A 15,292-nucleotide genomic window follows, 5' to 3' on the forward strand; every position below is an offset into this window, starting at 1 on the left:
ATCATCCTTTTCACTTACTTTGTGATTTTGCATATTTTGATTTGTGTGTGTTCATGCATGCAGTTGAGCAGTATGGCTCCATATATCCATTAGGTCCTATGCACTGAGTCATGTCAAAAAACCTGCACTGAGCTCTGCAGCCAGTACAAGATGTTAATTTGCCATATTTCTAAAACATAAAACAAAGCAAAACAATGCATTAGTTAAAACTATGTTTGGCTTTTGGTTTTAAATTATGGTATAACAAACACAGAAGAAAACTTATTTACTTCTTCAATTTACTTCTCCATCAGAACCTTCCTATATTAACTAACTCTCATGATCATCTTCTCAAGAACATTCAGCACTATGGTTGGGTCTCTTACTCCTGGGGGGAAGCTGGCTAAAATTAAACTTCCGTGCAAAGACAAAAACCAAACACACACCCCTCAAAAAAGCCCAACCATCCAAACAGAAAACCCATCCCAAGTCCCACCATCTACAAACTGTGAACTGCGGTAAGAGTATACAGCAAGTTGTGCTGAGTTGGAGAGTTTGAAACAACACTGTTCCTCTCTCCTTGTTGATGGGGCAATGGTTCTGAGAAAAGAAACAGGAGTCTGGCACAGCAAACATGAAGGATAAATAATGGTGCTAAACTTTGAAAAAAAATTTGTACTCTCCAAACGATAACATCCTTAATGTTACCATGTATGAGTTAAGCACAGCAGTTTCTCAGTAACAGCACTGTTGGGAGAACCTCTAACCTCTTGACTCTCCTAGTTCCAGTCCTCCAAGCAGGAGGAACACGCTGCAGAGCTCTTATGCTCCCCATTGGATCCAATGAGGAACTGTGACCCTGTGAACCTGATAACAGACTCAATTTTGACATCTCACAACACAGCACTCAGTCAATCAACAGTTTTCCACAGAAGGGAACAAATGTTCTATAAAAAGCACAGAAAAGTCACACCAAGCAGAAATACCAATGACACAGTCAACACACAAAATCTATAGTTCTGATCTGCTACGTGTATTACACATTTCAGTGTTAGGCAAACATCTCAAGCACCATAAAGCAAGTTTCAGAAAAAAATGTCTAGACACCTTCCCTGCCCATAGAAGTTGTATCATGGTTTTGATAGTGATCACAGAGAACTCCTCATCTGAAGAGCAATGAGTCTCCCATCAGACAGGCTCTCTCCTTATTATTAGAAAATACCCTATTAACGCTTAGGCACTTAAGATTTCTTCCCTTCTGTTGAGGAGTAATTTTGGCACCACTTCTACCTCTTTCCCTCTTCTCAAGGACTGAAGGGTGAAGGTAAGGCAAACCATGTTTCCTAGGTGCTTCACTTTGTTCAGAGTAACAGAAGCATCAGTGGGTATCTTTGCTCTTCCTATCTTTAACTACTTAGATCTGAGAACTAGCTAAATCCAGTCTTACAGACAGCCAGGGAAGAAACTTACAGTTTTATAACATGTATCATCTTCCTTAGATTAAAAACACGTACATAAAAAACCCCATACAAATACACATGCCCCTGCCACGTATCGGGTGTAGAATCTTGCAGAGACCAGCAAAATTTCAAAATACCACACAACTTCACAATTTTCATATGTTGCTTTGATGAAACCTTTGCTGTGGATTTCCTTCGAAAAGGAGTATGTCTCAAGATATCACGCTCCTACCTAGAGGAGAGTATTTTACACAGCTCCAGGATCCTTCCTTCCTACCTTATTTCTTTTTCTGTTTGCCTTTAAAATGTTACCCAGCACCTAATAATCCTCCTAATCAGCCACAATATTGACAAAATTCACACTAAGCACCAAGACCAAAATGCAGCAATTATACTGTTCTATGAGTTGGAGCTATTCTTCCAATATACATTCATCTCTGACAGGCCAATAAAAAGCAGGACATCAAGAATACTTCAATTTATATTACCAGCAAGAACACAGGCAGTCACAATTTACAAAGGACTTGACTTCTTGGAACAAGCTTAATGGACGACAACCATCAAAAAACCTGCATGCACAAATAGCCTTGGTACCTCTAGAATAAACCAAAACGTAAATCTCGAAGCACTGATGCAAATACATTGACAAACAGCTTAACAAAGAGTGTTCAGGAATATAATCAGAAAATAATGCACAAGTAAGTGAAGCTTTCACAAGTTCTAGGTCTGAAAGGAAAAACAAAACAAAACAAAACAAAACAAAACAATCGAACTGAGGCCATGATGACTTCAAGAGACAGCAAGATGAAACTACAGGTTATAATAAATGAATTTATAGTAAGCTGATCAGAGCATAATCAGAAGAGATTCATTGTGTCAACAGACTACATGTTTCGACAAAAATCCCTTGAAAGTAGAAATAGCTTTTGCTAACCAGCGTCTCAAGTATCTCATTATTTAACTGATGTCAAGAAAGGATCATGCACACAAAGTACAGTGCAGCAGCACATCCACCACTTCTGAATGTCAAATAGCCTTATAATACTGGAGTTCTTTACTGATTTCACCTTAGATCTTTCAGACTTAAAAGCAACAAGAAGAATCTTTACCAATATCTAGTAACTATCTAGCAAAACTAGATCTAAATCATCAACACTATGAAGAACATGAATTTCCAAAAAACATATCAAGGATGTAGAAGGTTCTGTCAGTAGAAACAAAAGCATAATAGCAAAGCTCTCACTTTATTCTTGTCACAGCAACCAAGAAGAGTGTTTGAGTATTTCTGCATTATTAGAAGTTTAAACATGTTGTTACACAAGTGAAGGAGACAGGACACCAGTGAAGAAAAAAAAAACAAAAAACGCCACGTTAAAAGGTCTGAAACCTCTTCAAATTTATTGCTCCCAAAACCTCCCATCATCTCCTCCAAGTAGAACTTTTTCCTGCATTTTTATTACTCTTGTCAGCACTCCCCAAACTTACAAGTTTGAATATTAAAACCATTCAAAAACCAAGGAGTACAACACTATTATAGGAAAGATTAAAGCATACCTGAAAGTATTCATCAATCAGCATTACACAGGTGTCTCAAACATTTATTTTAATAGTCTAATTCAAAGGCTTCCTCCATTGACAACATCAGAGAACCTCGTACTGTACTATCCAATATGTGTTTAGATAGCCATAATGCAAACCAAGAATTTTCTCTTGTTCTTAGAATCATAGAATAGTTTGGGTTGGAAGACACCTTCAAAGCTCACCTAGTCCAACCCCCCTGCAGTGAGCAGGGACATCTGAAGTGTCAAATTTCCAGACGAGACTCTGAAGTTCTCAGGTAACTTACATTTCTACTCTCACATTCATCACAACATGTCATCTTTCATCTCTAAGAATCTGCAGTATTAATTTAATTCTGTAGAAAAAAAAGATTTGAGAATCCTTTCCCTAGAAGTACCCTTCTAGCTGGAATAAATAAACAGAAAATTCACTAAAACTAAGGAGAACTACAGTAATACATAGGGTCGAAGAGCATTCTTATGAGGTAAGGATTTTTGGCCTGGAAACAAGATAAGTTAAGAGGATAATGACAGAACCAAAAATGGTATAATGTGGGGCACTGTGGATCAACTGTTCATTGTCTTCTAATATTAACAACCACGGGAAATCATATGAACAAACAACAGGAGGCAGCTCTTCACATAACAAAGAGCACATCAGCAGAACTTCTTACCGAAGAACGTCATGGATGGAAAAACTGCTTACGTATGTTCACGAGGAGATTAAACAAGCACTTATTAAAGAGATTCACTAAAAATAGCATACAGTAACATTGCATAAAATTCAAGAGATCCCCTGACCTCTAGAGAGTCAGAAGCTAAGAGAAAGCTCAGGGGAAAATATCCGAAGTACCTGCCCTGTCTTTACTCTTCCATGCATGCCCACTTACACACGCTGCAGGAGTCTCTATCCCTGATCTGAACCAAAACAGCTGTTCTCGTCTTCTTACTACAGAAGATTTTTGTTTTTAATTGAATATTTTAACCATCCTCAAGGAAAAGTGGGTGTTCAGAAAAGAAATTAAGAAAAATGTAAAGTTGTGTCAATGTTGTTGGTATTTCATGGTCAGGAGGCAAAAGAACGAACTTCACTGGTAGAGAGAAAAACAGAACAAAGAATACCAAAATCTTCATTACTGACTAAGTAAAGAGGGAACAAAGAAATACAAAACTTCCTGTTTTAAACATCACTGCCTCATTCTTTGTTTCAGAAGTACAGAATCACAGAATCATGTAGACTGGAGGGGACCTCTAGAGGTCAAGTGCAACCTCCTGCTCAAAGCAGGTCCAGAGCTGGTTGCTCAGGATCTTGTCCAGTCAAATCTGGCCATCTCCTAGGATAAGCATTCCAAAACCTCTCTGGAGGATTTCACCACCCTCACAGAAAAAAAAAAAAAAGCTTTTCCTTCTATCTAAATCAGGTTTCCCCTTGTTTTCGAGTTGTGTCTGTTACCTCTCATCCTTCAACTGTGCACTTCTTAGAAGAGTCCAACTTTGTCCTCTCCATACCCTCCCAATAGACAAGTGATCCCACTTTAGCCTTCTCAAGGTTGAACAAACTAAGGTCTCCCAAGCCTGTCCTCCTATGTCGTGCTCCAGCGCTCTAAACATCTTGGTAGCTCTCCACTGAACTTGCATCAGTATGTCAACATCTTTCATCCTGTGGAATCCAAAACTGGACACAGTGCTCCAGATGCAGTCTCTGAAGTGCAGGAGGATGGGAGGTGGGGGCAAGGCACAGAACTCACTTTCCTTGACATGCTGGCTACACTCTTGCTAATACAGCAATACTGCAATAGGTTGTCCACAGAGGCTGTGGAGTCCCCAGCCTTGGAGATACTCAAAACTCAAATGGACACAGTCCTGGACAACCTGCTCCAGGTGACCCTGCTTGAGCAGGGGGGTGGACAGAATGACCTCCAGAGGTCCCTTCCAAGCTCAAGCATTCTGTGATACAACCCAGGATGCAGTTGGCCATCTTTGCTGCAAGGGCACACTGCTAAGTCCTGTTCAACTTGTTGTCCACCAGAACACCCAAGTCTTTTTCTCCGAAGTTGCTTTCTTGGCATTTATCTTCCATTCCAGATGAAGTACTGGCTTCATCTTGTGCTCCCCATGATACTTCAATGGTAGGCAAAAGTGATTATAGACAAAAACCTGCACAAACTAGTCTCAGTTTCAAAGTTTCCTTCAAAGATGGAATTAACTCAGTACCAATCCACAAAAGAAAGTATCAAGCATTTTCCTTCCATGTACCACTTCCGGCAAATTCAAATCTACAGTGTCCTATAAAAATACATGCAAGTTTAAGGACTGCTATTTTAAGGAAAATTTTAAGTAAAAACACTGCTATCAAGTTAGTAAAGAAAATTCTATCAATTGGATTATTATATAAAAAAACTTAAGTTAATTCAGAGGCAAAATTTCTGGAGAATAGCCCAGTGCCCTCTGATGAGGAGCTGGTCTGACTACATCTCTCCCTCACTACTCCACCTAGATTCTGCAATGAGATGACCTAATTTTAGCTAGATCCCATTGCATATTTGACTTCTTGCAAAGCATAAAGTCTAAGGTAAATGCAGAAGCCTGAATATTCTTCTCTTCTTATATTTGATTCTAAACTCACTTATTCTTTCGTGACTTGTTTGTATACCCTATTAGAGACTTAATTCTAGAAATCAGGTCTACTTCATGATAGGTATCTCATGATAGGTAACTCAGAAAAGACATTATAAAACACCTCATGCGATTTGAAAATTCTGAGAGGAGTTACTAGTTCTATACATATTTCAAGTCTTCATTCTATGCACTAGGACAGTGTTGAACTCAAACTGGAAACTACAGAAGTGGCTATGAAGATACAAGACAAAACAGATGAATGGGATATATTCCAGAAATACAGGTGTTGTGGCAACAGAAATCCAAATTCCTGGAAATAAGAGAAAACTCACTTGGAGAGTTTCTGAGGAATTTTTATTCTTGCCATTATCAGCAACAATCACTTTAGAAGGAATCTTGATCTTCCTTTAGATCTTACTGAAAGGATCATGGAAGTTGAAGTCTAGAGCTCTTCTTGCATATATCTTACTAAGAAGAAATATCAAGCTCCAAAATATGTATCAGACCAACACTGTAATTTCATGGTATTTTAGAAGTAAGTCACACTTCTGATTGCAACTGAAACTAATAGAAGTCCCTGTTCTTGAACTTTCTGGCTGCAAGAGTATTTCAATAAAACTATTAGTGCCTTGCATCTAGGCATCTGTGCTACAGACTTACATTCTTGACTGAGAACAGCAGTATGATCTGCTTCATGTGCCTTCAGAAGGATAGAGAGCAGGATGAAGAACATGCCTGCAGTATAAGAGAGCATTCTTGCTACAACTTCATACAAGGGCCAGTCAATCGAGAACACCAGAATACCAGCTGATTACTACAACGCCATGTAGCAGCCCAAAGATTTGTTTCCAGTTGAAGGAAATGCTTTGCAGTTAAATTCCCACAGTTCGTGGTAAACCAGACTGATACCTACTTCTCAATCCAGGCAAACTTCTCTCTGGTAGGCTTTACAGAGTAACACTTTCGGATTAGAAATAATATAAATACCAGGAAAGTTTCTAGAAAAGAATATTCTGGGACAGGAATGCAGTCAACCTGTGTTCAAACAGAAAGGTAAAGGAGAAATAAGATAGCCACTCTCTGTAAGTAGAAAAGCAGAGAGATTCACTACATGGAATTCTATGATAACAGAGATCCATTTGTGAGGCAATCAAGAAAACAGTAGCTAAACTACTTCAGATTTATTTGAAAGAAGGATGGTCCGGATGGATCCAGAAGCAACATGCACGTATAAGAAAATAACCAGATGTCAGCATCTTTGCTGTGACAGCAAAGAAAGAAGAAACTATTATTTATATAGTCTTTTGAAATACTGCACCCAAATCATCTCTCCCCCAAGAATAACAATGGTAAACTCTTCCCTGCTCTAAGAAAAGAGATTAAGATTAGTAACACCTCAAAAGCATTTGCCCAAGTCTTAAGAGCAAAAGCTAAAGTAATTGCTTTTGTGGCCCCTGAACACAAAGTGATTTGTGCTTACATTGCATCAGCTGAACTCTGCAAACAGCCAAATCAATAATCTGTCCAGTAACTCTTCTTTGGCATCTCCAACTACCAGTGCTCCTTCTTTTTGCCAGTTTTGTTCCTGCTCTCAGACACTTGCCTTCACGCCTTCAAGAAAAGCAGAGCTTAAAATCCCTTCTTTCCCTGCCTCAAAAAACAAGTCACCTCTGTCATTTAACCATGGCAGATGGGGTAAAAAGCATTTAGCTATCTCCATGTGTAGAAGTGTACATAGTATCAGACTTCAGTATTACCAGACATTGTTTAATACCGAACTAAGCATTACCTGAAGTGAGACAGAAATGCGTTACCATATGAGGAAGAGATTCCACTATTAAACCACAGTTTGAACTGACTGAAACCACAGAACTTCTCTTTGAAAGTGACCAGAATTAAAAAAAAAAAAAAAAACAACCAAAAAAACCAACCATACACAGTAAAAAAAGTCAGTATTTCTAACATTTCAACGTAAAGGAGCTGTTCAACTCTCACAATTACTGGTTTTGTCAACAGTATTTACTCTTGAAACAGACACTTGGAAACAAGAGTTTAGAAAGCAGTAAAATGGCAGGAAGCAGCAGATTTTGTAATTAATTGTATTATCAAAATAAAAAGAAGGACAGATCTGTCTTAATAGCAAAGCAGCACAGAAAAAGAACAGACACTGCATGGAACAAGACGAAGTTGAAAACCCTAGATGCTTCCAGTGAAGTACTATGTGACAAGACATTCTGGCACAGCATTCCGTGAGATTTAAACCAGTAGATAACAATACATTTTGTGAGACTAAACACAAACTCTACATAAGCAGTGAATCATAAGTTGCAGAACTGATATGTATATTATTGTATACAATGCAGGCTCCTAAACCCCAGCACATGGATAAAGCAGATGAAATGAGTTTTAAGAGTTTCACAAAAGCAGTTGTTTGGCAAGGAGCAGAATTTGAAACAAGGAAGCACAGCTGCCTAGGTTGGGTTTTTTCTATTGTTTGTAAGTGAATAGCTCAAAGGGATGGCATAGCCTGGTTAGTCTTGAAGCACATTCAGTAGTAAGTCTTCATCTAATCAAGGAAGTCAATCAAACACACTTTTATTCAGTACTGAAGGAAAATTTTCACTAGATGAAAAGACACTGCAAGCATCCTCTCCAACTAGGAAAACACTCATTTGGCTTGCGTTCACCCAGTACTCACTTAATTCCAGAGCTATTAAGAAGCCTATGAAGAAATAGCTACGGAGCTCCTTCTCCCCTTTCTTGACAGCACATGAAGACCGTAACTTTTGAGCAGCACCCAAATCAAGAGAATCCCAGGTCATATTCTAACAAGAAGAATTTTAGTTAAGGAAACAAAGCAAAAAAAGTAAAGGAATATTTTAAACCAGTAAAGCATTAAATGCTTTCATGGCAGAATCAAGAGTGCTGTCGACTGATCAGGCCAGTAAGCAAAGCAGTTAAAGACTGTATTTTTAAAAATAGACACAGACTCAGCTTTATTTTAGTTGAACAGCTGAAAATTAAAAGGTATGGTTGCTTGCACAAGCCAAGTCACAGAACACACTTGTTCCTTAGAACAAGATTGTCAACCCTGTACCCAAATCCAGCAAACGAGAACACAAACAACATTGCAAATGCCTTGAAAAGGAAGTCAACTGATTTTTTAAAGACAAAATATGCAATAGTACCAGAAACAAACATTGAAACAACATACGTATGTGCTTTTGGTTAATGTGTCTTCAGGGCAGGCATACTGGGGGACTGTTTCAATTTGTTGCATAGATACTTATTTTTGAATGAATCACTAAAGTATTTTTTAAAATGGTTAAGTTCTCATTTTAATCATATGAAATGCCTACTCAAAGAAATAAAATATTTCCGCTTTTGCACAATTACATAAACAATTTAGGCACCTCCTTGTCAGATATGATCTCATTCTCTTCTAGCATAGTTTGTTTTATTCATTTTGTTTAGCATCATTCTTTAAGTCCCTCTTGCCCCTTCTCTACATGTGAAGAGTTTGAACCTCAGTGCAACAGGCAAAGAATTTACTATCTAGAAGTAGTAGTTGTCTTCAAGTTTAAAAAAAATAACCACTTCTAATAAGGGTTTTGTTTTGACATTTTATCTAAATTGTCACAGTGATTTCATTTTTGGAGGAAGTATTTTATCATTGTTTTCTCTTTTTTAAAAAAGCTTGGCTTGCACTTAGCTGTCTTCATGAATGGCTGTTGTGACATCAGGAAATTAACATGCTCTTGCATATAACCACAGTGAGCATTAGTTAGGCTATGTCTATTTTTTTTTTTTTTTTAATTCTTACACAATTTATTAATCTATTTTTCATAGCTTTTTTTAAAATGAAAGAAACCTAAGCTCTGCAATTACTTCCGTTTTAGGTAAGAAAGAACAGCCATTTACCTCTCAGAAAAACAAAACACAGGATGCAATACTCAAGAGTATTTCTGTCTCTGTTTTAAAGCATGTTCTGAAACTGGTATGTAGAAAGCTAAGTGCATCCATCACCTTGACAGGTGACTTAGGCACTTCAGAAAAAATCTACTCCCCATCCGAGGAATAACACTGTTTCTTACTCCCACCAACAGAGGAAAAGCAGAGGAAAGAAACCCTTTGTAGCCGATAGATTATTTGCACTCAGTGGCCATTCCAAGAGCCACGGTAATTTTTATTACCCACAATTTTAACTTTTTCATTCCAGGAAGAAAAAATGTCCATGATAAGTTATTGGAAATTAATTGTTCAAATCAGTGTAATATTTATTTAAAAAAAATAGGGATTAAGTATATAGATAGGTACAAGCAATAAGAATCAGTTTTCATTTATTACTACAAATGTATAGCATATTGATAGGTGTATGACATTTACAATATAAACTGCTTAATACAAAGCTCATACCAGTAAGACCTATGTATTTTACAACTGTTTAAGAAAACATTTGCTAAAATTGTTATGTGACACACGATAATCAGTTGTACAACACAATGCTGTAATCAAATGATACATCAACTTTGCCTATATTATTGATTCCATTGAGTTTATTTCAGTATGTAATAGCAACTCTCTCATATTCTCTCCTTCACCGGTTCTCCTTTAAAAGCAAGATCTAATAAAAAGTTTCCAAAACATTGTCACGACTGAATAAAGCAACCTCCAATTTACGAGTTGTGGCCCAATGAGTTGTCAGTGACATTTTCCAAAGTCTAGACTCCTTTTATAAAAACAGAATTCCTTCAATACATTCAGTTCAAAAACCCTTAATGCAAATGGAAGTTCAAACCTAAATAAATCCTGCTAGGCAACTAAATATTCTCAAATAATTGTGTCCTGAGCAACTTTGGCACCTACAACAACATACACCAAAAAACTCCTAATTTTATAGTTTGAGTTTCTCTTAATATCAAAAATACCCCAAACCCCCCATACTCCAGGAACATTTGAAACCTACCAGTTAAGAATTACACTTAATCACCACTCCAAACCAGATGCACATGACCACTAGAATTAAGCTTCTCACAGCCTATTACAGTTCCCCAGTACCAAATATTTCCACAAAAGATTTAAGAACTTGCTTGAATAGAGTCTGCTGTCAGAACTGAATGCACCAAAACAATGCATCTCAATTTTAAAGGTTCTCTTAAGGATCCTCACAATAATGCACAATTCCCGATACTACTTGTGAAGATTCCTGGTACTGCAAACTGCTCCTCCGCCCCACATCAAACCAGAACATACAACTTGCTACCCATATCCTTCTCATTCTCAAATACATATCTAAACACAAAATACAAAAATATCTGAACAAATAGAGTACAGTCTGCAATGAGAGTTAAGTACAGATTTATCATTCGATCTCTCAAAATTCCACGTTCATTTCATAATTCCATGTGTAGTGCATGTTATACTGGTTGTGTGGGAATGTCTCAAGTTCAAAGTTAATCTCATGCCTTTTTGTTTCTTCGAGAGACAGTATTCAACGTTTCTTCAAGTCTTTCCATGGCTTCTGGGTATGACTATGTTTTTAGTATCTTGGAAACCTATCCTGTCCCTTTTGGTATAGCTGTGACAAAAGAATAACGCTTATGTTACGTTTTCAGTTACGCTGTTTACATATGCACTTTCCAGATTTGCTGTTTGCACATTGCATATACACAAGAACAGCCATCCCCAAAAGTATCAAAACCGAATGTCCAAAGAGAAAATACAAAAACATACATGATGCAACATTAAAGAACTTAAAAACATTCAGCACTGCAGTCCCTTTTCTCTTGAATCATTGGTTTCTTCAAAATGGAAAGAGATGAAGAAAGAACCCAAAGCAATGTGCAGCACTGGGGCCACTCACATATTCAAGTGTGAACTTCAAAAATCAGATAAAGAAATTTCTTGCTAGTAAAATAGTACTTTCATATATCTCATAACACTATCCCTACAAACTCAGAGCGGAACGTACCAAGCAAAAAAACCCAAAGAAAAAAAAAAATCCCCAAATTGCATATCCGCCTCCAAAATATTTAATATTTCAGAGCTATCCTATTATACCATAAATACTGTGATTAACATTTAAACCTTCCAGCCAGCATTAGCAATGGTTCAGAGCTAAGCTGGCTCTGTAATATGTAAAAGACATCAGGATCAGGTTTCTTGATTTGGAATTACTTTTAACCACAACAATTATTACTATCTTAATGGTCTTAAGAATAAATAAAAACCAAACCAAGTAAAGAAAATAAAAGCACAAAATTTAACATGTGGAAGGATGAAAGTAACAATAAAGTTTGAAATCCTATCCCGTACAGTGAAGGAGATTAGACATAGTACAGGTACAGAGCCAACGAGCAATCAGTTAGAGCATTCTCACAGCAATGTCCAATCTGTATGCTCTGCACATTTTTTACTGTTTCAATTGCATACAAGTGAGCTTTTATATCTAAAAAAGAATATCACTTAAGGACCAGTAAGCTTGTGTGTTGGACTTGCTATCGATACACTTCTGATACATCCATTAGAAAGAAATCGAAATTATTAACAGAAAGTTTAAATTTTAATGATATTTTCATTAATAACAAATAGGTATTGCTATTACAGAAACATCAAAAAAAAGCCAGTAGTAGAAGGTCCATTCTGGCTACTCTGCCCTCAGTGGAATCGATTTCATTTTTAAAAGTCTGTTACTTAAGACTTCTAATGAGAAGTAAAACCATGTTATGAATAACAGGATAAATTTAAAATTAAACAAACATTAATATTCCTTAATTTATAGGTAAAGAAGCAATTACCTGCTTGTATTCACCAACGCAGTTCTGACAACAGAATCTTTTCTGCTGACCATCAATAGTAAGAATATTGTTTCCAGCTCCTTTACTGGGCAAATACTCCCCGCAATGCTCACAGCAATTCATTATTAAACCATTTGCCATCCTGTATCTATTGAAGCAATGGTCACTGCACAGCTTATGAGTCATATTTTTAAAGCTAACTTCATGACGAATCTAAAAAATAAAAAAGGCATTCTATCACCACACAAGCATAAAGTCGCCTGAAACTACTAGACAACCCAAAAGTCTTACATTCAAGTACAATAACTAAAACCAGATTACACTAGCTCACTATTTAAGAACAGGGATGATTGAAATGACCATGAAATATCAAAACAGAAATTGCTGTTTCTGTTGTCTCCAAAGTTCTAGAAAAAAACTTGGACCCATTTGTTCTTGTAGCCTAGAAGCAAAGATCACAGGGAAGGATGTAAAAGTTGCATATTAGAGCAGAAGGTCAATTTATGCCATTTTATAAAAATACTCAATTTGCAGGCTAACAACATGGCATATAAAGACTGGCTAGACACATACATTGTGTAAAGTAGTATCCTGAACTATGGTGGGCCCAGTACTGCCATCAATTAATACATTAATGTCAATTAACGTATTAACTGTCAATTAATACATTAATGAGAATTTAAAATTACATACATTCTACATATATCTAAAAACACTTGCATAATCTTTCAAAATATACAGTAAAAATAAAGTAAATAGAGTAAATCTTGACTTTTTTCAACAGCAATTCTTCTACGTGGGAGATCTGGGTTATAATTACAAGATTCCATGCCTAATGAAAATTGTTGACAGTAGCTACAAGATATCAGCAAAAGGCACTTGAAGTTTCTGAAATAAAAATCAAATATTAACCTCCTTCAGTAGCTCTTCAAGAATATTAAGCCTGCATATCTTAATATCTGCATATGAAAATACTGAATCATATTTTAAAATTTCCTTATTTTCAGTTCTCTTATTTCAGAATATTAATTAATATTGTCATTACTGAGAAAGATAAGAAAAAAAAAAAAAACACCAGTCAACCAGACCTCAGTTAGTTTACCACAGATAGTGCATCTTGATTTATTCAAAACTCCTTTTGAGGGATTCTGTTTATCTTCATAGAAGGATAAACATGACGTACTGCAAAACTCCTGGAAAGACTCACTTGAATCAACTTGAGCAACAATGGTACCTTTCATTGTTGTTATATCTCTGAAAGACAAAAAAAACCCTCTAGTGTGCTTGTGTATAAATACATGTATGTATTTAAACAGGAACACTTTACATCTAGTAATAGTCATCCTTCTAATGCTTATATTTCAAACAAGTTTTGTGGATGTACAGTTGTCAGTCACGTGTCAAACACTAAGTTTAGTAATATTTTTACAACTACTGCAAGTCCAATGTCTTGCCTGTGTAAAAACCTTTTTTTTTTTTTTTGTTTGGATTGGATTTATTTTTTTCCCCATTACCTTATTCTAGAACTAAGTGACATTAATGCACCATTAGGTACCAGCTGTGGCAAACTCGATCTTCTACAAAAAATTAACACAGCAAATTTAAACTAGTCCTTTTGCAACTTTACACAAAAGCTATACTTAAGTTTCATACAAAAATTTCAGATTTATAGTAAAAGGCAAGAAAGATCTTTATTTGTATATAACTCCACCATTTCCAGTATTAATCTCAGGACAGGATGAGGGGAGGAGAAAAGGTTGTTTTCTCATACTTATAACAAAAAAGCTTAAAACTCTACCACGAACTTGCTTAGAAGTTTTATAATTTAAAATATATGTTAATTCCATCATTACTTTGAAGTTCCAAAGCATCTGAACAGTTCATGCAGTTGCCCACGAAACTACACCAATTTAATGCATTAAACCAGACAAGTGACCATCAATAAAATTAATTTAAAATAGAACAAACCTTCTTCTAACCAAACTGACTTACACTGTTTTTCACTGAAGTTAATTCTAGACTTCCTTGATTTTCAGTTGTATGCTGCACATGCTGCAAACTTAAAAGTCACTAATATCATGCTTGTCAGTGCACCTTTGTAATCAGGTCTCCCAAACTTCTAAGGTCATTTCTAAGGTAGTTTCACTCTTAATCCCAAACTATCACATACCATAAATTAGAAGCAGTAAGCGAGAAGAAATAAAAACCTTCCCCTTTGCCCTCTAAGTAAAAAAAGTATTACTGACATACAGGAAATTCTATTGGGCTGAAAATAAAAAAATTGATTGGGCACATCTGGATCTCTATTCACATCAGGACGGATCATCAGTTGGAAAAGACATGCTCCAGACACTCATACCTAGGAGCCCTAAAACTAGGATGAGTGGAAAACATTGGCAAAATGCTGTATGCTTTCCCAGACAGAGTCCCTTGAAAATAAACTTGTACCGCCCCAGATATTAGCACTTGCAAGTCTGCCTTCTTCCATCAAAGGCAAGTCAGCAGATTTTGGCTTGCCCTTTGGCAAGCTATAAGGATTTGTGCTGGGGAGTGTTATCACTTCTGTTCTGCAAAACAAAGCCAGAGCTCCTGCCCTGAGGAGTTTACAGTTTCTGACTGGATTCCACTTATAAATACTATTAACTTGTATTAAAACACGTATTAACTTGTATCAAAGGACACAAGTGTGAAGTCAAAAAGAGTAACACAAGTCAATAAAAATTCTAAACGCTAAGGAGAATGCCAGGTATTTCCTATACTTTCCTTCTTATAATAATTCCTACTTTATGTAGTTACAAAGGTTCAGAAGAGTGCTAGAAAAGTGGTTTACAATAAAATATGTAAGAGTTCTGACTTTTCAGATGGGGTTATACAATTT

The 15,292-nt window shown here is 36.4% G+C and overlaps 1 protein-coding gene across 10 annotated transcripts in view; it reads right to left on the bottom strand.

Annotated features, from left to right (window-relative positions):
* ZMYM2 (zinc finger MYM-type containing 2) overlaps positions 1-15,292 on the bottom strand; it is a 99,080-nt gene that overhangs the window by 49,422 nt on the left and 34,366 nt on the right. For 9 of the 10 annotated variants that reach the window (XM_087756712.1, XM_087756703.1, XM_087756708.1 and 6 more), the window contains 3 exons: positions 13,503-13,668; positions 12,415-12,627; positions 19-169 (listed from right to left, as the gene is read on the bottom strand). In XM_087756712.1, coding sequence (XP_087612838.1) covers positions 19-169; positions 12,415-12,627; positions 13,503-13,668 — 530 coding nt within the window. The remainder of the gene's footprint in view (positions 1-18; positions 170-12,414; positions 12,628-13,502; positions 13,669-15,292) is intronic. The other variant, XM_087756711.1, reaches the window with a different exon arrangement.

This window comes from Nipponia nippon, unplaced genomic scaffold (genome assembly GCF_047370975.1).
Source record: "Nipponia nippon isolate SJK-2023a ecotype South Korea unplaced genomic scaffold, ASM4737097v1 scaffold_2, whole genome shotgun sequence".
Taxonomy (NCBI): Eukaryota; Metazoa; Chordata; class Aves; order Pelecaniformes; family Threskiornithidae; genus Nipponia; species Nipponia nippon.